This window comes from Petaurus breviceps, unplaced genomic scaffold (assembly GCF_028583685.1).
Source record: "Petaurus breviceps papuanus isolate PSGF00001 unplaced genomic scaffold, PetGlider_PUasm1.0 181, whole genome shotgun sequence".
NCBI classification, from domain to species: domain Eukaryota; kingdom Metazoa; phylum Chordata; class Mammalia; order Diprotodontia; family Petauridae; genus Petaurus; species Petaurus breviceps.
This window is the reverse complement of record NW_027185784.1, coordinates 9,486,518-9,511,633: the sequence shown is the minus strand read 5'-3', so window position 1 is coordinate 9,511,633 and position 25,116 is coordinate 9,486,518. Positions and strand designations below refer to the sequence as shown.

At 36.0% G+C, this 25,116-nt stretch overlaps 1 protein-coding gene across 1 annotated transcript in view; it reads left to right on the top strand.

Annotated features, from left to right (window-relative positions):
• Positions 1-25,116, top strand: part of LOC138160368 (metabotropic glutamate receptor 8-like) — a 759,152-nt gene that overhangs the window by 573,852 nt on the left and 160,184 nt on the right. Inside the window, exon 6 of the mRNA XM_069086985.1 lies at positions 10,787-10,987. Within this exon, the coding sequence (XP_068943086.1) occupies positions 10,787-10,987 (201 nt within the window). The remainder of the gene's footprint in view (positions 1-10,786; positions 10,988-25,116) is intronic.

The following is a 25,116-nucleotide window of genomic DNA, read 5'->3' as shown; positions in this document are numbered from 1 at the left end:
TACCCTCTTCATTTCCCTCACATGTCCACTTTTGGTACTGTTGTCAGTCTTCCAAGGCCAAGCTCAAATGCAACTTCTTCATCTTTTGAATTTTCCATCACTTGCACCCCCCCCCCTCCATCTGACAAAAATCTTTCTTTCATCTCATTTAATGCCAGTCTTGACCCATCACTACACTTAACATAGAAAGGATCTTCAGGTATGGATCTGAAGGGGACCTTCCCTTCATGGAATGAGTACTCAGTTTGAAGTTCCAAGACCTGGTTTCTAGTATTAGCTATGTTACTTTTCCCTGTATGACCTTGAATGACTCACTTAATTTTTCTAGACCTTCTTTTCTTTCCCTTATATGAAATGATGGGACTCTACTAGATGAGCTCTAAGGTCTCTTCCACCTCTAAGTCTCATAATTCCTCTATAGGCAGCTCTTGTATACTAGAAATGTCACTGTCTGGAGTTAGCCTGAACTGTAGTCCTGGCTCTGCCATTTGCCAGTTAATTATGGACAACTCTCTTGACCACCATGAGCTTTGGTTTCCTTAAATGTTCTGCCTACTTCTCAGAGTTCCTGGTGCGGGAGGAGGGTAGGGTAGTGAGAAATGTGTTGTACATTTTAAAGTGACATAAAAATGTGCATTGTTATAGTTATATAAATGGAATACAATTTTTAAAAAATTCTTAGACTACTTTGGAGATAGTACTAAGTATAAAAACATACAAATGGTTCAATTTTTTTCCCTCCAGGAATTTATATTCTACTTGGGGAGATAATGGCATGCAAAGTTAAGAATGATACAAGATGGGGAGTAGGTAGGGAATTGTGGCAAAGAAAAGATCCAAACAATGCAATTCAGGAAAATTTGAGGAGTGGGAAATCAGGACACACTTTGTGCAGGTGGTGTTCTGAGGTTTGAAGGAAAACAGGCTGCTGAAAGCAGAGGGGAGGAGACAGTGGGATCCAGACTGATGCTTTTGGTTAACAGTGGAGAGGAAGATTTGGAAGGGGGGAGAAGATTGATGCAGAATAATGAGTTAGGAAGCTCATTATATAGTGATAGTGCTGATGAGAGTTAATGAGGGCATGAACTAGGGTAAGTGCAGTGTAAGCGTAGAGAAAGGGGGCAGATGTCAGATAAGTTGTGGAGGCAGAATCCTTAGGATTTCTCAATAAATTGGCCACATATAAGCAGCATGGCTTGGGGAAGAAAGAGTTAATTTCAGAGCTAGAAAGACCTGGCTTCAACTTCTGTTTCTGACATCTATTTGAAGCCAGGCAAGACAAAGAGTATCTTTCTGGTTATTAACCTCTAAGCTATATTTGTACATAAATACAAATGCATTTGGGTACATATATTTGTGTAAATGTATTAATATACATACATATACATATTTACTATATTTCAATGTATTTAGTTTCCTTCATTATACCATGTGTTCTATACAGTAAAAACATTTTTCCCCCCTAAGGTCAATTAGGCTGAAGGTATCCGTGACATACAAAAGGATAAGAACTAATTCAATTGATTCTCATGGTCTTATATTTACATACCTTACCTACACTAGATTCTTAAGAAGTTATCAATAAATGAATGAATCAGTGAGGAAACAAATGAATTACAATTTTGCCATGGAATAATTGCATTCATATATATGGTGATGATAAAGATAATTTCTCCAAATGCTATAAGCATAGTCTTTTTGTAACACCCTCCTAATTACTCTCAACACAACAACAACAAAATCCAAAACCCATGAGCCTCATATCTCTACTTTTGGTATGAACACCAGTCTTTATATAAGATTACAAGTTGTAGGGGAGGTTTTGACCTGCATTAGTAGAGGGAATTTCCTTCCCTTGGAGTTTTCTAGACCAATGAAATCTTTCCATTTCCAATCCTTCTATTTTTATTGTTGTACTTTTACTTCTCTGTTAGACAATAAGCTTCTTTAATCAGAAATAAGCCATGTTATTTTTGTACACCTCCCCAAGTGCTCAGTATGTGTATGACTGCTATTCAATGCTTGCTATGTCTCATTGCGTATGTCAGCTATTCAGTGGTAGCTGAACAAATGATTTAATGTGAAAAGTGAAATGATTCAAAGTTATACCTGATTGCATAGCACTTGAGCAGTGATACACTAAAGAAATGCTATGAGTAGCTGATTATAACTTTACTTGATAAAGAGACCATTTTAGTTGGAGTTTGTATATATGTGTATACACACATATATACACATGCACATATTTACATATACATGTATGTGTATATGCATTATATGTGGGAGTAGTAGGAAATGGGGTTGAATTTTAGATAAAATAGTTTGAATCCTAAAAAAAATGGAGATGAGAAATTCTGCTTTAAAAGTATATCATCAAGATATACTTTTGGAAACAAAGACTTTTTTTAAGAAGAAAGAAATTTTAAAGAGTATGTGCTTAATCTAATTTAGAAAAATGGGTTCTGGGGCAGCTAAGTGGTACAGTGAATAGAGCACTGGCCCTGGAGTCAGGAGGACCTGAGTTCAAATCTGGCCTGAGACACTTGTCACACTAGCTGTGTGACCTTGGGCAAGTCACTTAACCCCAATTGTATTGCCTTCCCCCTCCAAAAACATAAAAGAAATGTGTTCTTAGAAATTTAATTCAATTAAAAAACATATTAATTGCCTATTATAGATAGATCAGCATGCTAGGTGTAATGGATACAAAGCCCCCAAACTGGTTGCTGCCCTCAAAGATATAACATTTTACTGGGGAAGTGGGGAGGTGATACAATATAGGGATGATCAGGAAAGGCTTCCTCTGGTACTTGACAATTGAAGGAAGCCATAGACTTTCAGAAGTATTTTATTCTGGGAGGGAATATATTCTCCACATGCCTGTTCAAAAGCATGAAGGTGGAAGATAAATCCATATTTGTTGAATAGCTTAATATTTTGCTTTAGAATTGACTTTAAATTGTGACTTTATAGGATTTCTTACTGTAACATGATTTTATTCAATAATGACTAGACTTATATTGCACTAAGGTAGATAGTTGGAATCCAGAAACTGTTATCAGCTAATTTTCCTCCTTAAAGTAAACAATATCAATTGGCTTCAGTGAGAATTCTGAGTGAATTGATTAGTTGTGTAGGTGATATGTAGTTGGCATATCTTGTTTCTTGCCTCATTATCCATTCCCTAGTGTCCCATTATTGTCCTTTTCTAATGTCAGAGTTGGAGAAAATTTTTGTTCATATGGCCAGTCATATTCCTGCGTGATGAAATAGCAAATGTCATTTAATGAAGAGGAAATTATGGGCTTTTCACGTAGCCTTCTTTTAATTATTTGTAGTTATAAAACCAGTAGCACACCTAAAATCAGTAAAAGGATGACCCACTTTTGCCTCATTCAACAGGGTTATGATAGGCTGAATTATTTGAAAATGTATATCAGGGTTTCATTGGTTTATAGATAAAGAAAGAAATGCTCAATAAAGCAACCCCTTGTCTCTTCTTAACTCTCTACAATCTGTCTTGTCCTCTTCATTCAACTGAAAATGTTGTCTTTAAAGTTACTAACACTCTCAGTTCCCATATTTCATGGAATTTTCTCAGTCCTCATCCTCCCTGAAAACTCTGTAGCATTTGGCACTGTAAACTACTATCTTCTTCTTGTGTACTTTCTTTTCTCTATGTAACTATGGATGTGCCCCCATCTTCTCTGCTCCCTCTATTTTTTCACTTGGTGATCTCATTGGCTTTCATGGATTTATTTATAATCTTTATACAGATGATTCCCTATCCATTTATCAAGCTCTAACTTCTCTCTTGCCCTCCTCACTCTCACCCTTCTCACCCAATATTCAATCTCCTGTAAAATCCTCTTGATTCTATCTCCTTTCTCTCACTTAACAATGCTGCTACTCTTTTGCAGGAAGGCCCTCATCATCTTACTCCTGCAGTATTGCAATAGCCTACTGGTTGGTCTCTATAATTCAAGTTTCTCCTCACCCCAGTCTATCCCACACTTAGCTATCAAAGTGATCTTCTTCAAGCACAGGTCTGACCAAGTCACTCCCCTATTCAACAAACTCCAGTGATTTTTTATTATTTTTATTATTTTCAAGATAAAAAAAAATGAAATCCTCTGTTTGATTTTTAAAGCATTTCATACCCAGATTCCTTCATACCTTTCCAGTCTTTTTATACCTACTTTCCTCCATGTACTCCATGATCCAGTGACACTAGCTTCTTTGAGATCTTCTCACAAGATACTCCTTCTCCTGCCTGCTTGCATCTTCAACTGGATGTCCCCCATGCCTAGAATTTTCTCCTTCCTCACTTCCCAGGCTTTATTTAGGTCTTACCCAAAATCTCATCTTCTACAAGAATCCTTTCCTAATCTCCCTTAATATTAAGGCCTTCTTTTTGAGTTTATCTCTGCTTTATTCTCTGTATATCTTGTTTATATAAAGTTGCTTGCATGTTATCTCTCTGCATTCCCCTATTGTACCTTGCAAACTCTTAAAAATGTAAACAGTAAACTCTTTTTTTCTTCTTTTTTCCTTTTTTTATTTTTTAGTTTATATCATTCATTTCTACAAGATTTGAAGTTACAAATTTTCTCCCCATTTTTCCCGACCCACCACCCCAAAACAACGATCCCAGTAGATATCAGTAAACTCTTAAAAATGGTTGACTTGAGTTGCCCATGAATCATGCTATGATGACAGCATGGTGTTGGGAAACACACAAGAGAGTACAATACATGCATATCTGTTATCGATGAATTCTCAAAACATATCAAAGTGGTTAGAAAAAAAAGGAAAATTTTGCCAATAAAATACTCTATATGACCATGAATTTTTTCAAGCCTGGCTTTCTGTTACTCCTTTACTTTTCTACCCTTTCCAGAGTACCAAGTGAACTTCCTCACTTACAATAGTTGGTATGTACTTGAAATGTTTTTGAATCAAATAGGCTTGTAACTTACTCATTGAGTGTATTTGTACCACCGGAATTAAAGGTCTATCAGGAGGAAAGGGCTTTGTAAAAGTAGAAGATATCATGTCCATACCTATACCTATATCTATAAACACATACATGCACCCACATGGAGCGTTGCCAATGCTGAAGAAATCAAATCTGGACTATTTATTATATTTCTTCAAGGCTTTCTAGTCTGGTACATCACTCGTCTATGTTCTACCATTAATCCTCCAAAGAAGATCTGCTCAACATGCCAGGAAGCCAAATAGATTCTTGAAAAATTCTTAGAAAGTGAAAATGCTCAGGCTGCCAACAACAGCAGCTAATGGCCCCTGGGCTTCTTTATCATTGAAAAGTATGCCAAGCTCAGCTATAGAAAACCCAATTGTGCAGGAATTTACCACATTAGAATTACTTTTCCTCCTTTGGTTTTGTGTAGTCATTTCAGTCATTGTAGCAGCAAGCACCCCAAGCATCCTCAGGGTTTGCCGCCACCACAGGTTCTTGGATCTGCTTTGTTAAAGGAAAGCAACTCAAAATGGGTTAACAAGCTTACTTTAATCAGTCAGACATATATCCTTTACCTTGTTCAGGGAAAAAGGTCAGCATCCCAAACTTCAAAATATACAGACAGAATTATCAAGACATTAACAGATCAAGTAGACAGCTTTCCAAACTGTCCAACCATTACATCCATACCCAGTCAACATCTGGGTTTCCACATCTGGGTTTTTCAAAGCCGGGGGACTCTCAACAACGGCTTCCCAGAATTCAGATCAAATCACAGAACACTTCTCAAAGTGAGTCCCAAGACAAAGCTACACATCAGGGCTTATATAGCCTTCTCCTGGCTCAGAGAATGTAACAACCTTATTGACTCACTGGCCAATCAAGAAGTATCTACTGAAAAACAAGCCTCCCACCCCAGGCTTCAGGTGCACTTTAGCCTAGGGGCAAGGAAGATCTTTAAAATTTACATTCACATTACAGTCATGTCCCACTCTTTGCAACCCCATTTGGAGTTTTCTTGGCTAAGATACTGGAGTGGTTTGCCATTTCCTTCTCAAGCTCATTTTATGAATGAAGAAACTGAGGAAAAGAGGGTTAAGTGACTTATCTAGGGTCATACAGCTAGTAAATGTCTCAGACTGAGGCTGGATTTGAACTCAGAAGGATGATTCTTCCTGATTTCAAGTCTGTCACTCTATCCACTCTACCACCTAGCTGCCCCTTTTTTCTTTGTTAAGCAAGGAATAATGAAACTCTATCATGGACCAAAGTTCTTACCTACAACCTGCACTGTATTATACAGGCAAATAAAGAGGGAGATAGTAGGCCATATAGTAGAGTCGAGACTGCCTTGGATTTAGAGATAGAGAACCTGCATTTGAATTCTTGTCCCCTTGCCTCCTTGACCTGGAACAGGCCATTTAATATCTCTAAGGCTTCACTTTCCTCATATGTAAGATGGAGGGATTGGATTAGTACATCTTTTGACATACCTTCAAGCTCTAACTTCTATGATTTACTCCCATATTCATGAAGATGAGATACAATCAGAAACTTTAGAATTTATTAATGAAAACATAAAGCAGTCTAACTGTCTAATTTATGAGACTGACTTCCTCTCCTACCATGTAAGTACTTTCCAATATATTGTGAATTTCAAGCTATACCCTCAAATATATTACAACTTTACAGTCAGTGATGTTTTACATAATATTAGTAAAGGTGTGACATTTTTGTGGGTGGCTGACATAGAGTCTTTAATGCTACTGAACACTTTATGGCTATACATTAACATTAACTTTGGAAACTATAACATAATGAAATTTTATAGCCAATTAAGTTGATGAGTCACTGTCAGCTTCTTAAACTCCTCATTTAGATGAATGAGAAAGTCAGAGATAGGAAGCAAGGCACACACTCTGTTGTAAAACTTTGCGACACCGTGAAGTTGAAGTGTTATAGGAAGCAAGGGAGTGCATCATGAAAACATCTCAGAATACTCTTACGGTTTCTTGGTTGAGAAATGGAACTGGAATTTGAGGCCTTTCACCTCTTACAGTAACCTTGCAAAGATTCCTGGAAAAGTGATCTAGTATCCATTGATCTTTAATTAAAAAACAAACAAAAATCCCTCTTTGACATTGACATGATTGATACTCAGCTAAACTCTGTAGTTTATAAGCAGTAAAAGAAAAATTCCAATATTTGTGCATAAAAAAACCCACAAGGCTGCCTTATAAACAAGTGTGTGTTGTATTGCTTATAAATTAGAGATCCATGAGGTCTGAATTCCTATTACTTTACAGAGGCGAAGGAAAAGTCTAGTTTATTGAATTCTGGCAGGCCAAGTAATAATAGCTAATATTTACTTGGTGTTTGCTGTGTGCCAGACACTATGCTAAGCACTTTACTGTTTTTATCTCATCTAGTCTTCACAGCAGCCTGGGAGGCTATTTGTTGTTGTTCAGTTGTTTTTCAGTTGTGTCCAATACTTCATGACTCTGTAAGGATTTGTTTTATATTTGGATGTTTAGACTTTGTTGTCTTCTTAGTTTGTTTTTTGATCTTTCCTGTAACCATAGTAATTTTCTTCAGTCAGGTTTTTGTTCGTTTGTTCATTTTCCCAATCTGTTACTTGACTTTTAACTTTATGTTAAAGTTGGGCTTTGGGTGAGTCAAGGGGTCACTATTACCCTGATGTGACAGACCTTTCCTGTTGATTTAAGTTATCTTGGACTGGAAAATTGTTTTATCCTATCCTTTTGTCGTTTCTGCTGCTCCAGAAATCATTTTAAGGCCTTATTTAAAGTTGTTTGGAGGGGAATTTGGGAGAGCTCAGGCAAGTCCCAGCCTATTCTTTGCCATCTTGACTCTGCCCCTATCATTTTATTTTTTTTTTTCAGTAAATAATTCATAAAGGATTTCTCCAACACACTGGAGGCTTCACTCTGAGTCTTTTAATATCCTATTTGTAATGATTTATCACCATGTGGAGGTGATCCTTGGTCTTCAAAGTCTATGTCAGTGGATCTCAAATTCTTTCAAATTCAAAAATGCTGGAAAAATCTTTGAGTGTGGTTCTAGGAAAGTGGAGCAGTTTATAGAACACTAGCCATAGAGTCAGGAAGACCCGAGTAGGAATCTGAACTCAGACTCTTACTAGCTGGTTTACCCTGGGAAAGTCACTTTAATGATGTCTGTCTCAGTTTCCTCAATATAAAATGGGGATAATAACTGCTTCCACCTCCTAAGTTATTGTGAGGATCAAATGAGATAATACTTATACAGCACTTATTGATGCTTAACACATACTAAGCACTTAGTAAATACTTGTTCCCTTTCCTTCCTCTTTTGCTTTCTGAGGCTTAGCCTCAGAAATATACTATACTATATATATATATATATATACTAGTATACTATATATATACTATACTATATATATATATGTATACTATATACTATACTATAATATACTAGACATTTTATATTGAATTCTTTGACAATGACAGTGCATGAAACAGAAACACTTTCCCGTCCCCCCCCCTTAATGGTGGGTCCACTACCTTTCCTAATCAAATAAGTCATTGATACTATCTTTTATGAAATTTGTATATAAGTCTTTATTGCTAATATACTGTTGGTCATTTATTCCTTCCATGAATCTTTCCATTATCCTGTTTCCCACCTAGTTATTCTAGACTTAGTTTATGTAATTCCCTTTTATGAATTACAAATTCTATATAAATTAGACTGTTTGCTTTAATCCAATACTTGATCTTCCAAACCAGTGCATTTGCACTGGCCATTCCCCATGATTGGGATACACTCCATCCTCATTTCTACCTTTCAATAGTCTTAATTTCTTTCAAATCTCAACTTTAGGTGTTACTTCCACCATAAAGAGTTCTCAGCACCCTCTTCCCCCACCCCAGTTTTAGCCTAAGAAAAATGAAGGGGAGACTACTACATATATTTGTACACATGTTGTGTCCCAACAGTAGAATGTAAACTCCTATTTCAATTGGTACCTTTCAAACCCTAGCCCCAAGCTGATATCCTGGCACATAGTAACCATTTACATGAATTTTGTTAAGGTGAAAACATTGTGCAGTTTCTAAGTGTAATTTTATTTTCCCTCTTCTTATTTTATTTGGCCCAGGCTATAACATCTGTTCCAGATGTATTGCTGGTATTTATAGTGATTTGCCCATTCAAGTGTGTGCCATTATTTGGGCACTATGATTTCTTTATACATTTGGCTTTTTCTTTGTGGATTGCTGTATTATCTTTTATCATTGGCTATGGATTTTAGAAGAAATTCTTTAGGTTTCTGAGATCCCATGTAGTTAGAACATCTGGAATTAGAAACACCTGGAGTTAGGAGCACCTGGAGAAGGATGCCATATGGAGAGGATCCCTCTTCCATTTGGAATTTGTAGAAAATATATCCTATGACAATGTTCCAAATGAGGAAAGTACAAAAATCTCTGTTGTGTCTCTATGCTTCCCAGTGAAATAACTCCTATATTGTAGAATGTGAATATGTAGGGGAATGTTGTTACAGATTTTAATTTTAGTTAACAGAGTCAGCTAATGGATATGTTGACATTTATTCATGTGTGAATGTGTGACACTTTTTTTCTGAATTGTTAAATTGGGCACCTTGAAATTTGTACCTCTGTTTTTGTGATTAAAAATCATGTAGTGGAAAGAATGCTGGACTGACAATTTTAAACATTTGGTTTCTGGTCCTGATTCTGCTACTATGTAGCAGCTCAATTCACCTTTCTAAGCCTTGGTTTCCCCATCAGTAAAGTCAGAAGATCAGGTTAGATTACTTCTAAAACTCCTTTCTCCCCTAAAATTATGCTTCTTTCAAATATAACATTTTAATTTCCAAAGCAAAAGTGATCTCCTATGTCAATTCTGAGCATTGAATAAGCCTTCATATGCATACACTTATTCTATGTGACACTAACTTTGACAGATCTACATGTCTTTAATGGAAAATTAAAATGGAAAATTGAGTGTGAGAAGAAAGTAAATTGGCTGATTCTTCTGAAGATAAATAGGGTTCACTTAGGGAAATGTTCCATTATAAGATCTAGGGCTGGAGGAGAAGGTTTCAAAAATGGCACACTCAAAACAAGAACTGATTTGAGAAAAATGACCATACTAGGAGCATACTAATTAAATGATGCTAATGGAGCAGATATGGATAAGAAGAATGGTACATCCAACATACTTGACTTAAACGGTCAGACCACAAACAAAATATTATGTAATTACAAAATGTAAAATATTCTGATATTCAATAAGCTTGACACAGAGATGTGTAATTTCTCCATCTTTATTACTTCTTTGTGACCTTTGTCCCCTTCCAATGAAGTATTTTTCTCTCCATTTTGTCAAAGTAATAATTCAAAGTACAGTTGAAAAACCTGACTCGGGTCTAATACCATAGTACTTAAAAGTAAAATGTGGTAATTTTAGTCTATCTCAACAAATATTCTAAAAATGTTGGAAACTGGAGCCATACTTCTTTTTCTTTTTATTTGAATTGAATATTAAAAATAAAATGAGCATGAGGTGGCTAGGTAGTGCAGTGAATAGACCACTGGCCCTTGAGTCAGGAGGACCTGAGTTCAAATCCGACCTCAGACACTTAATACAAAAACTAGCCGTGTGACCTTAGGCAAGTCACTTCACCCCAATTGCCCTCCAAAAAGCAAAATAAATAAATAAAATGAGCAGATTTTATTTTTCATTCCTCCCTTTTCTTTCCTTCATTCTCTCTCACAGGATTAGAACGAATTGCTCGGGATTCCTCCTATGAGCAAGAAGGAAAAGTTCAGTTTGTAATCGATGCAGTATATTCCATGGCTTATGCACTTCACAATATGCATAAAGATCTCTGTCCTGGCTATATTGGTCTTTGTCCACGAATGAGCACAATTGATGGTAAAGAGCTCCTTAGTTATATCCGGGCTGTAAACTTTAATGGTAAGTTATACACATTAATTTATTTATTTGTCTTTGTTTTTTTAACACTTCAGAAGTGATGGGGTATGTTTTTTTTCTTCCCTATATATAGAAGACACTTGCAGGCAAAGTTGAAAGCACAGGATTAGAAAGAATTCTCTTTTTAATCAGAAGTGTGAGTTTTTCCACCTGCTTTCAAAATCTCAAACATATTTTTTTTAATGCTGCCATTAAGCTGCTCCTGAAACAAGAAGCTAAAAATAAGCCCCTGTCAATCAAACTATTCTACTTAAAATTACTATTTCAGAAATAACTTGGAGAGCTTATATAGGACTATTGACAACAGATTAAATTCCTTTTGAATATGTTTTGTTCATGCCATTATTAGAGAGGCAATTGTAGATGCTCTGTTTTGAAACTGATTCTGATAGTCTTAAATACTAGGTTGTCTTTAGAAAGGTGAGTGATTTGGAGTTTGTATTTGCATATTAAGAAGATGTTGTATAGTCTGTGCAAGACTTTCAGTTTTCTCTCTCTTTGTTTTTACTTAGTAATTCAGTCAATTTGAGGCCAAGTGCTGTATCCTTTATTTTTTCCAATTTTTAACATTTTTATTTAAGATTCTGAGTTGTAAATTCTATCCCTCCCTTCCCTCTTCCCTGAGATGTTAAGTAATCAGATATAGGTTATACTTGTGCAATTATATAAAACATTTTCATTTTAGTCATCTTGTACAAGAAGACTTGAATAAAAGAAAAGAAAGTAAAAAATAGAATGCTTCAGTCTGTATTCAATTAATATTAGTTTTTTCTCTGAAGGTTGGTAATATGTTTTATCATTAGTCCTTTAGGATTGTCTTAGATCATTGTATTGCTGACAATAGCTAAGTCATTCATAATTCTTCATCAAACAATATTGCTGTTACTATGTACAATGTTCTCTTGGTTCTGTTCACTTCACTATGCTTCAGTTTATGTAAGTCTGTCCAAGTTTTTTTCTGAAATCATCCTATTGTCATTTCTTAAGGCAAAATAATATTCCATTACAGTCATATATCATAGCTTGCTTTTCCATTCCCCAATTGATGGGCATTCCTTTGATTTCCAATTTTTAGCTACCACAAAAAGAGCTACTATAAATATTTTTGTACAAATAGGTTTTTTTCCCCTATTTTTGTGATGTCTTTGTGATATAGACCTAGCAGTGTTATTACTGGATCAAAGAGTGTGCACAGTTTTATAGCTTTTTGGGCATAGTTCCATTACTTTCCAGAATGGTTGGATCAGTTCACCATTCCACCAACAGTGCATTATTGTCTCAATTTTCCTACATAGCTTCCAGCATTTGTCATTTTCCTTTTCTGTCACATTAGCCAATCTGATATATGGGAGATGGTACCTCAAAGTCGTTTTAATTTGCATTTCTCTGATCAATAGTGATTTAGAGCTTTTTTATATGATAGCTTTGGTTGCTTTGTCTGAAAACTGCTTGTTCATAGCCTTTGACCGTTTGTAAATTACAAAATTATTTGTATTTTTATAAATTTGACCCAGTTACCTATATATTTGAGAAATGAGGACTTTATGAGAGATGCTTATAAAAATTTCTGCCCAGTTTTGTGTTTTCTTTATAATTTTAATTTCATTGGTTTTGTTTGTGCAAAAACTTCTTAATTTTATATAATCAAAATGATATATTTCACATTTTGTAACACTCTCTTTGTTTTCTTCCATCCTAAATTCTTCCCTTATCCATAAATCTTATAGACAAACATCTATGCTGTCTTAATTTGTTTATGGTATCACCCTTTATGTGTAAATCATGTGCCAATTTTGACCTTATCTTGGTATATGATGTGAAATGTTGGTCTATACCTGTTTTCTGCCATACTGTTTTCCAGTTTTTGCAGTAGTTTTTGTCAAATAATGAGTTTTTGTTCCAAAAGCTTGCATCTTTGAGTATTTTATATAGTAGATTACTTTGGTCATTTACTATAATGTAATTTGTATTTAATCTATTCCACTGATCCACCACTATACTTGTTAGTCAGTACCAGATTGTTTTGATAAGTACCACTTTATAATATACTTTGAGATCTGGTATAGCTAGACTACCTTATTTAACATTATGATCTGAAAAACTGTGTTTACTATTTCTGCTTTTCTGCATTTGGTCGTGAGGTTTGTATGTCCTGATACATAGTCAGTTTTTGTTTAAATTCCATGTACTGCTGAGTAAAAGGCATATTCCTTCCTATTCCCATTCAGTTTCCTCTAGAGATCTATCATATCTCACTTTTCCAGAATTTTATTCACCCCCTTCCCTGCTTCCTTATTTATTTTTTGGTTAGATTTATCTAGTTCTGAGAGGGGGAAAGTTCAGGGCCCCAATAGTATAGTTCTATTTCCTCCTATAACTCATTCAACTTCTTCAAAAATTTAGATGCCATGGGGCAGCTAAGTGGTGCAGTGAATAAAGCAGTGAACCTGAAGTTAAGAGCACCTGAGTTCAAATTTGGCCTCAGATACTTAACACTTACTAGCTGTGTGACCTTGGGCAAGTCACTTAACCCCAATTGCCTTGTCTTCCCCCCTCCAAAAAGGACAAAAAAAATTTAGATGCCATACCATTTTGTACATGTATGTTTAGTATTGATATGACTTCAATGTCTATGGTACCTTTCAGCAAGATATAGTTTTCTTTTTTATCTCTTTTAATGAGATCTATTTTTGCTTTTGCTTTGTCTGAGATCATGATTGCTACCCCTGATTTCTTTGCTTCATCTGAAGCATAATAGATTCTGCTCCAGCCCCCTACCTCTGTAGGTATCTCTTCAAATGAATTACTTATACACAACATATTGCAGGATTATATTGTTTTAAAAAAAATTATTTATTTATTTACTTTTAGTTTACAACATTCAGTTCCTCAAACCTTTGAGTTTCAAATATTCTCCCTCTCACTCTCCTCTCCCCTCCTCACCATGGTGGTATGCAGTCAAATATAGGATCTACAAAGACCTTCCCATTAAATGTTTGTCAATTTGTAAAGAGGGATTATAACCAATGGAATGAACATGAGAAAGAAAAAATAAAACAAAACAGAGAGAGAGAGAGAGATTGAAAGAGAGAAAGAGAGAGAGAGACAGAGAGACAGACAGAGAGAGAGCAAGTAGCTTTCTTCAGTTTGCATTCAGACTCTGCAGTTCTTTCTCTGGATATGGATATCCATTTCCATCATGAGTCTTTTTGAGTTGAAGTATAATCTTGCATTGCTGAGAGGAGCCCAGTCTATCAAAGTCAGTCATCACACATATGATGTGTCTGTAATTGTGTACAAAGTTCTCCTAGTTCTGCTCTCCTCACTCAGCATCAGTTTATAGAGTATCTTCAGGTTATTATGAAGTCCATCTGCTCTTTATTTCTTATAGCACAATAGTATTCCATTACATTCATATACCACAACTTATTTAGTCATTCCAAAATTGATGGGCATCCCCTAGATTTCCAGTTCTCCGCCACCACAAAAAAAAAAAAAAACCCTGCTATAAATATTTTTGTATATACAGGTCCTTTTCCCACTTCTATGATCTCCCTCTCTCTCATTCCCACCCTTTCCCTTCTCACAAATATTTTACTTCTGATCACTGCCTTCTCTAATACACCTTCCCTTTTATCAGTTCCACCCTCTTTTATTATCCCTGTCCTTTTTTACTTCCTTATAGGGAAAGACTTTTTTTTTTTTTGCCTTTTGGAGGGCAATAGGGGTTAAGTAACTTGTCCAAGTTTACATGGCTAGTTTTTTTGTTCTTTTTGTTGTGTGTGTGAGTGTGTGTGTGTGTGTGTGAAGTGTCTGAGGCAGAAACCGAACGCAGGTCCTCCTGACTCTGGGGCCAGCTCTTTACTCACTGAGCCACCTAGCTGCCCCTGAAAGATAAATTTTTATATTTGACTGAATGTGTATGTTATTCCCTCTTTGAGCTAATTTTGATAAGAGTAGGGTTTAAGATTTGTCTACCACCCTCCTTTATTCCTATTTAGTATAATAGTTATATCATGTATCTTTTATGTGGCATAATTTATTGCATTCAGTCTTCCCCATCCTTTTTTCAGTGCAATTTTCTTTTTCACCCCTTTATTTTTTTGGGGGGTATCATCCCATCAAAATTACCTTCTATTTACACACTTCATCTACATATATTCTTTCTAATTCCTTTTCTTGCAATAAAGTTGTTGAGAGTTACAAATTTCATCTTGTCATATACAAATATTGAATTTATGTTTTTCTCTTTCTTGTTTCTTTTTTGCTTTTTTTCCCTTGGCTCTTTGATTTGGAAGTCATTTTTTTTTTTCAACTCTGGTCTTTTAATTAGCAATGTTTGAAAATCCTTTAATTAGTTAAATATCCATTCCCTACCTCCTGAAAAATTATATTCAATTTTGCTGGGTAGGTGATTATTGGTTGTAATTCCAACTCCTTTGCTTCTGCTATATTATATTCTAAGTCCTCTGGTTCTTTAATAGGGAAACTTCCAAATTCTGTGTAATTCTGACTATAGCTCCACCGTATTTGTATTGTTACTTTTTGGCTGCTTGCAATGCTTTCTCCTTGATATCTGTGTTCTGGAATCTAGCTATGATGTTCCTGGGAGTTTTCATTTTGGGTTATCTTTTAGGCAGTGATCAGTGGATTCTTTCAATTTCTATTTTGACCTCTGTTTCTAATATATCAGAGCAGTTTTCTTTGATAATTTCTTGAAAGATGTTATTCAGACTCCTTTTTTAATCATGGCTTTTAGGTAGTCCAGTAATTTTTATATTATGTCTCCTGGATGTATTCTCTTGGTCAGTTGTTTCTCTAATGAGAAATTTGACATTTCTATTTTTAAATTTATTTTTTGTATCTTAATATTGCACACAGTCATGAGTTTCCACTTGTTCAATTCTAATTTTAAAGGAATTATTTTCTTTAGTGAGTTTTTGTACTTCCTTTTTCATTTGGACAATTCCATTTTGGGGGGAGTAATTTTCATTGGTAAATTTTTGTATATCCTTTCCCATATTATTAACTCTTTTTTCATAATTCTCTTGCATTGCTCTTATTTTTTCATCCAATTTTTCTTCTATTTTTCTAACTTGCTTTATAAAATCCTTTTTAAGTTCTCCCAGGAATTCTTTTTGGGTCTGAGACCAAATTACATTTTCTTTGAGACTTCACATATAGCCATTTTGATACTATCATTCTGTTCTATATTTATGCCTTGATCTCCTTAACACCATAGTGATTTTCTATAGTCAAGCTCTTTTTAATTTTTTTTTGCTTATTTTTCTGCCTTTTTGTGACTTGGTGTTTTTATGTGACTGTTGGACTTTGGTTCTACACTGTCTCAAGTTTCTTTACTGGGGTTCTGAGTGTATGGATTCCTTTTTTGTTCATTCTTCAAATGCTTTATTAACTTCTGATTTACATAATTTCTGCCAGATTATGAGTTACAAATTTTCTCCCCATTTTCCCCCTACTAACCGCCCCAAAATAGCAGTCCCACAGGATATCCCCTCCTCAAATCTGCTCTCTTGCATATCTTCTCCCATACCCCCTTTGACTTTTCCAGCAGGGCATGGTGGATTTCTACACCCCAGTGCTTGTATATCTTATTTCCCAATTACATGCCAAATAGTATTATAATAGTATATATACATATTTTTAAACATTTGATTTTAAAACTTTGAATTCCAGATTCATTCCCTTCCTCCTTTGTCTCCCACCCTTAGTAGGAAGATAAGCAGTTCAGTATAGGTTGTACATGTGTAGCTAATGCAAAACATTAACATAGTAGATATATTGTAAAAGACTGACTATATTTCCCTCCCTTATTTCCCACCTCCCACTTGTTCTATTCTCTACTTTGATCCCGTCCCTTTTCAAAAGTAGATGCTTCCAACTTCTCTCCCCCCCAGCCTGCCCTCCCTTCCATCATCCCCTCTATGATCCCCTTCCCCCCTACTCTCCTGTAGGGTGAGATACCCTATTTAGTGTGTATTTCATTCCCTCCTTAAGCCAAATTCAATGAGAATAAGGTTGACCCATTACCTTTTACCTTCCTATTCTTCCCCTCTGTTGTAACCATTTTCCCTTGCCTCTTCTTTATGAGATAGTTTGCCCCATTCTGTCTCTCCCCATCTCTTTTCATTGTATTCCTCTATCACCTCTTAATTTCACCTTTTAAGTATCATCCCTTTCTATTAAATTGGTCCTGTGCCTTCTATGTATACTTGTAAACATATATACACACACTCACATATGTATTCGTACACTCATATACAGATATATATATATATATAATATGTAATTTCTATTCCCTTCAACTATGTTCATATTGAGAAAAGTTTCATCAGTTACAGTTATTGTTTTACTTTTTTAAATTAATTAATTAATTAGTTTACAAGATTCAATTCTATTATTCCTTGAGTTTCACATTTTGTCCCCCTTCCTTCCCTCCCCCTCATGGTGGCATACAGTAAAGTATAGGATCTGTAAATACTTTCACATTATACATTAGTCACATTATAAAGATGGATTGTATCAAATGGAATGAAAAATGGTAAATCAGACATAAAACCAAACAAGAAAAGGAAAAAGATCAGGTATTTTGCTTCCATCTGGATATAAACTCAGTTCTTTCTCTGGATGCACACATTTCTCTCCATCATGAGTCTTTTGGGATTGACTTATATCACTGTATTGCTGAGAAGAGTCCAGTCTATCAAAGTTGGTCATCACACATATGTTGTGTCTGTAATTGTGTACAAATTTCTCCTGGTTCCACTCTTCTCACTCAGCATCAGTTCGTATAAGACTCTCCAGGTAAATATGAAGTCCATCTACTCCTCATTTCTTGTAGCACAATAGTATTCCATAACATTCATATACCACAACTTGTTCAGCCATTCCCCAATTGATGGGCACCCCCTTAATTTTCAATTCTTTGCTACCACAAAAAGAGCTGCTATAAACATTTTTGTACATATGGGTCTTCCTCCCACTTCTATGATCTGTTTGAGATATAACCCTAGGAGTGGTATTGCTGGGTCAAAGGATATGAAATTATTTATAGCCCTTTGGGCATAATTCCATATTGTTTTCCAGAAAGGCTGGATCGGTTCACAACTCCACCAGCCATGCATTAGTGTTCCAGTTTGCCCACATCCTCTCCAGCATTTGTCATTTTCCTGTACTGTCATCCTAGCCAATATGACTGGTGAGATGTGGTACCTCTGAGTTGTTTTGATTTACATTTCTCTAATCAATAGTGATTTAGAACATTTCTTCATGTGCTTATAGATATCTTTAGTTTCTTTCTCTGAAAATTTTCTGTTCATATCCCTTGACCATTTATCAATTGGGGAATGCCTTTTATTCTTATAAATTTGACTCAATTTTCTGTATATTTTAGAAATGGGTCCTTCGTCAGAGACATAGGTTGTAAAAATTCGTTCCCAATTTCCAACCTCTCTCTTAATCTTGGTTACATTGGCTTTGTTTGTACAGAAGCTTTTCAATTTCATGCTAGGGAAGGTGGACTAGCTATACCAGATTTCAATCTGTATTATAAAGCAGCAGTCATCAATGCTACTTGGTACTGGCTAAGGAATAGAGGAGTGGATCAATGGAATAGATTAGGCACACGAGATTCAGAAGTCAACGACTATAGTAATCGATAAACGTCAAGATCCTAGTTTCTGGGATAAGAACTAACTATTTGACAAAAACTGCTGGGAAAACTGGAATATAGTCTGGCAGAAACTGGGCATAGACCATTATCTAACACCATATACCAAAATCACATCTAAATGGGTGCGTGATCTAGGTATAAAGGTTGATACTGTAAACAGTCTTGGGAAACAAGGTATAGTTTACTTGTCAGATTTGTGGAGTGAAAGACTTTATGAGTAAACAAAAATTAGAGAACATTATAAAATGTAAAATGGATCATTTTGACTACAATTATTGTTTTTCCATGTAGGAATGTTAATAGTTCAACTTTGATAAGTTCCTTATGGTTTCTTTTCCCTGTTTACCTTCTCATGCTTCTCTTGCTTCTTGTATCTGAATGTCAGATTTTCTATTCAACTCTGGTTTTTTCCTCAAGAATGCTTGAAAGTCTTCTATTCCACTGAATGTCAATATTTTCCCCTGAAACATGATACTCAGTTTTTTTTTTTTAAGCAATTGGGGTTAAGTAACTTGCTCAAGGTTACACTGCCAGTTATTTCTGGGTGTGGTGCTAAGTATCTGAGCCTGAATTTGATCATCAGGTCATCCTGACACTAGGGCTGGTGCTCTTACTTGCTGAGCCACCTGGCCACCCCTAAGCAATTGGGGTTAAGTAACTTGCTCAAGGTTACGTGGCCAGGTGTTTCTGGATGGATGCTAAGTGTCTGAGCCTGGATTTGATCCCCCAGGTCATCCTGACACTGGGGCCGGTGCTCTTACTCACTGTGCTACCTGGCCACCCCCATGATACTTAGTTTTGCTGGGTAGGTGATTCTTCGTTTTAATGCCAGATCCTTTGACTTCTGGAATATCACATTCCAAGCCTGCTGGGCTGTCCTCAGCAGGAGGTTAGCTTCTCTGTGTCATTTTGTGGGTTCTGTAGGTCCAAAGTTTGTTCAGAGTCCCCTTTTACATGAATTGGGGAAGGTGGAAGGTGGAGCCGGGAGGAGGTCCTGTTTCTACTCTGCCATCTGCCCCTGAGTCTATGGATTTCACTGGACTCCAGGATTTAGCTGCCTGCTTTCTTTGGAGGGCAGATATCCTTTCTGGTTTGTAGTGGGGGGTAGGGCCTCCCTATTGCCTTCCCCTGAGCATAGGGTTTAGCTGCTAGTCTATCCCACCCTGTTGATGGGCTGCTATGGAAACAAGGTCTCTGTTGGTAGGCCCTAGGGTAGGGATTTGTCTTTGGAGAGCCCTGGGTTAGTGCTTCATTACTGGTCAGCAACAGGCCTAGCTGGTGGCTTCTGCTGGGGGGGTGGGATTGCTGGAGTGGGGTCTTACTGTGTTACATAGACTGTTTATTTGCCTAGAGGGCTGCTGGTTTGCAGGAGGGTGGGGCCTCACTGCAATCTTGCTGCAGAACCCCTGCTGTAAGGCTGGCTGCTTGGGCCACTCTTCCACCTCCTTCCCCTCCCAACTCAGGTAGACAGACCTTTCCTGTCATGCTGCTAAGCACCTTCCCTGCTCCTTCATCAATTATGAGATATTTTCTCTAGTTGTTTAGATGGGAATTGGGGAGGGCTTCAGAGGGTTCCTTCCTCACTCTGCCATCTTGGCACTGGAAGTGAGCTGTATCCTTTAAAACACTGCTGCAAGAGATGATGCAGATGGGATCTGCCTACTGGGGAAACGGTGACTCTTGCTGATGTGGTTGCCACAAGTGACAGGCAGAAAAAGTGATATTTTGAGTTTTTATCTTTTTTTGATTGGAAGAATCCAACCTGACTTTCTTGAGGAGCAGTTACTTAGCATTGTATTCTTTGGTGAAAATTAACAGTTGCTTCCAATGACTTTGCCCATTATTTACAAATGAAATGATAGAATGTCCTGCACTGTCTGTTTCTTTATAGTTGGCGCTAATCCATGCAGCAGAAGTGCCTTCAAGCCAGGCACAGACCATAACTGTCTATCATAATATACTCCAGTGACCTTAGCTGCCAACCTTTTTTTACCCCCCCAAAAAAAGCACAAGGTCATCTTCACTTTAAAATACAAGTAGAAGCTTTAATTAATTAATTTTTCTTTTTGCTTCAGGTAACATGCCAAATCATTTACTTCATACTTGTATTAAACCAAACATGCTATATATAATTTTAATAGGATTTATATGAAATACTTTAGGAAAAGGAATTCCTTTATTAAGAACATTGAAAAATCCAGTGGAGCTTGAATAAGTATATGAAATAATTTTAATTAGGAAATCAGAAAAATATTGAGAAAAAATGTTAAAGTTATATATTATTGTTACCATTTACCCTCAATTAGCCATTGCCAAATGAAGAATGTTAATTATTGATTCATATTCACCTTTCAAGTGTCTTATGAACCTGGAAGCTTTTGACTTTGCTTCTTATGCAGCTTATACCCAGTAAAACACAAATACTGCCCCTCCCCCTTAAAAAGCAGCGTGTAATTTATCAGGTACATAGGATTAAGATATACATTGCTCACCCTGAAAATAAACAAGCCAAATATCTTTTTTGTCTGGTAAAATGGGAATATAAGCTTAACCAGATTACTACTTCCTAAGCTGTTTGGATCTTATAAATCTTGTGAATTACCTAAATGGTATAATCATGCAGAAAAATAGCATACATGCATTAAGTGTAGTGGGTACAGTTAAAGTTGCACAGAAGGAGAAACTTACATGCACCCAGAGAGCAATTTATGCAAGCAAAGGCTATAAGTTATGGAGGTTAATGATAAGAAATCAAGAAAAGAGACATATTGAGAAAGATGAAGTATCCAAAGAAACCAAAGCCAAAGGACCTCAAGGGGAATAAAGAACATGGATAGCCATCAGTAAAGGAGAAGTCCTTCCTCATCTCTTCTCTGAAACCAAAACTGACCATTTTCAAAAAGTGTTTTCACTTGTAGTCACTATGTACTCTTCTGCTGGATACCATACTCTGTATCAGTTCATGTAAGTCCTAATGTTCCTCGATATTCCTCACACTCATTTCTTAGGGTATGAGGATATGACATTATACTGGGATATCCTGGTTTGTTTGTTTGTTACATACTCATTTAATTTAAAGCTCTTTGCTATCATGAAAGGTGATTCTATGACTAATTTGGCATCTACAAGGCATGAATTTTTGTCTTTTACCACATGGGAGGAGATATTTCATAGTAGGAATCCTGTGACAATGGATAGTAATGGTTTAGTAACTTGTGACACATTATTCCAAACTTTTATAGAATGGTTAGGCTAATATACAACTCCAATTACACTGTATTAATGTGCTTGTCTTCCCATAACTCCTTCTCAGTTGATTTTTGGACCTTTTATCCTTGCCAATTTACTTAGCATGAGGTGAAAACTTAGGTTTCTTTAAATTGGATTTTTTTGGATACTTTTATGATGCAGTTATTTATAGCAATTTTCTATGTGTGTGTTAACAATTTGTAATTCTTTCGAAAACATCTTTTGAAGAATGGTGAACTTTTATTTCATTTTATTATTTCTATTTTTAAACAGTATTTTTCCTCCTCAATTACATGTAAAAACAATTTTTAACATTCATTTTTTAGAAAATGTATTGAGTTCAAAATTCAAACCTTCCCTCCCCTTCCATCTCCCTGAGAGAGTAAGCAATCTGATATTGGCTATACACGTACATTCATGTAAAACATGTCCATATTAGTCATTTTGTGTAAGAAGACTAAGGGAAAAAAAAGAAAGGAAGGAAGGAAGAAAGAAGGAAACATAGTACACTTCAGTCAATATTCAGAAAATATCAATTCTTTTTTCTGGAGGTGGATATCATATTTCATAATGAGTCTTTTGGAACTGTCTCCAACCATTGTATTGCTGAGAATAGCCCCATCATTCACAGTTCTTCATTGTACAATATTGATGTTATTGTTTACAATATTCTGGTTCTGTTTACTTCACTTTGTTTTAGTTCGTGAAGTCTTTCCAGGTTTTTCTTTATTCTGTGTGTGTCTCTGTGCTTCAAATATGTTTCTTGTAAATGGCGTATTATAGGATTCCAGCTTTTAATCCATTCTGCTGTCTGCTTCTGCTTTATGGATGATTTACTCCCATTCACATTTACAGGTATGATAACCAACTGTGTATTTTTTCTCTATTCTAATTTTGAACTTTCGTTTTGAATGATTTCCTTTAGACATTAGTTTCAAATCAGATTACAAGGTCATATAATATCAAGTTGTAAGCCACCAGAGAGACCACAGTAGTCCATACCTAGATAAGAATTTCCTTTATAACATACCTGACAAAATGGTCATTTCAACTTTGCTTAAGTTTCCAGAATTATGTGTGTCAAGTAGCACAAGCAATATTACCTACATTATATATGAGTGAAAAAAGATATAGACTGGTCATATAATGGAAATGAGGGATAACAGATGGAGAGGGCCTCCAACCTAATGTCACACAATTTAAAGGAATCTTTCCTCCTCCTCTTAGAACATTAAATGAGCCTTGTAGGGAAGAAACAGATCATCAATGAATAGAATAACAGTGCATGTATCAATTATGTCTAAGAAGGAGTATCTATATCAGTGAAATAGGTTCACTGAGGTATTAATTATATTTGCCTATAACATAGTAGCAATATGGATAATTTTACTTCATTCCATGGTTCTTATTTTCTTCTTTTCAATTTGATAGATTAAAAAAAAGACATTATATTATAAATCATGACCTGCAGGAGAGGGTGAAAAACTGAACTTTATGGAATGATCTTATTGTATTAGCATTGGAGATGTTGACACAGGGAATGGCTGATTTTAAATCCAATAATTTTATAGCTGAACATCAGTCAAATGTGTTTATGAATGGAAATGCAATCTGGATCTCTTTCATCAGTATTTCTATAAACGTTAAACTAAGATAGTACGATTTGTATCATGATACATTTCAGACAAACCTTGCTTCATAAGCCCTGTGGTACTGACCCCTTTAAAAATTTTGCCCATGTTTCCAATGTAAAAGAACAAGTCAAAAGAGAACAAAGAACAACCTTTTAAAGTTAATATTATTGTGATGATCACAACAAACTGCTATTTCTATAAATTTTACAAACCAGAGTTTATCAGAAGAAAAATGGATTCTATAGATGAGGAATTTAGATTTTTTTCCAGGAATCTGAGAAAGCACCTGTGTCAATTCTTTATGCTAGGCCTGCTTCAGAGGTGATAAAATATTAATACTACAAGTCTTGTATGGAATCAAAGATTTCCCTATTGGTGGGGAAGATTTTCTTTATCACAAAGAGAAGGAGTTTGCTGGAGCGCTGGAGAGCACTCCTATCTCCCTTCCTCCATAGGTGGTCTCAAACAGAGGCCCCAGACATGAAAGAGAAGGAGGAGGAGTGTCAGAGATAAGATTGAAGCTAGAATCTGGCCCTGGTGGCTAGGTAATTGAGGCACAGAGATGGAGACCTGAAGGAAGGGAGAACCATAGGGTGCTTGTAGTTCAGTATTTCTCAAAGGGAAGGGACAAAGAGGAGGTCACAGACTTCCAAAGAGACCAAGGGGACAATTTCAGGCAGGTCAGAGAGATTACAGCTATTTGATAAGGATGCTTGGTTGGTACTTTTTTGTGGTTGCTGTTCCTTCACAAATGATTATCATTGACTATTTCTCCTTCCAGTTACTGCATCTCATTTTCTGTCTTGCCTTTGTCTTTATCAACTATGGGTCAATGATTTTTACCTTTTTCCTTATGGGTCTGTCTGCTCCTAAAGTAATTAAGTTATAGAATTATTTTCCTACATCTACTGTCAGATGGCTTCCTTGCAGGAAGAGAGAACACTGGGTAGGTTCAGAACCACAGGTTGATTATCAGAGAGACTGAATGCAAAGCAAAGGTTATGGGATGGAGTCAGGACCAGAGATGTGAGTTAGAGCCAGATGATCATTTTGTAAAGGAAAGACACCTGGGTTTGGAATCAGAGGCTCTGGGTTCAATCTATACTGAACCACCTATGTATTTTGTAACATTGGCCAAGAAAGTGCTTAATAATCTCCATTGACTCCCAATTTTCTCCAGGATCTAATACAAATCCTTTGGCATATAAACCTTTTATAACCTAGCTTCTGCTACTTTTCCAGTCTTCTTATGCTTTACTCCCCACCACATACTTCAATTCAGTGATGTTGAATCAAGACACAGAAACTAGATATTCTCTCTCTGACTGGACATTTTCTCTGCCTGTCCCCAGTGTCTCCTTCTTCATCTATACCTCTTAGCCAGGATAACCTGACTCACTTCAAGTCCCAGCTAAAATCCTTTCATCTACAAGGTTTTCTTAACTCCTTTTCTAGTGCCTTCCCTCTGTTAATTATTTCCTATTTATCCTTTATATAACTTGTTTGTATAAATTTGTTTGCTGTCTCCCTCATTA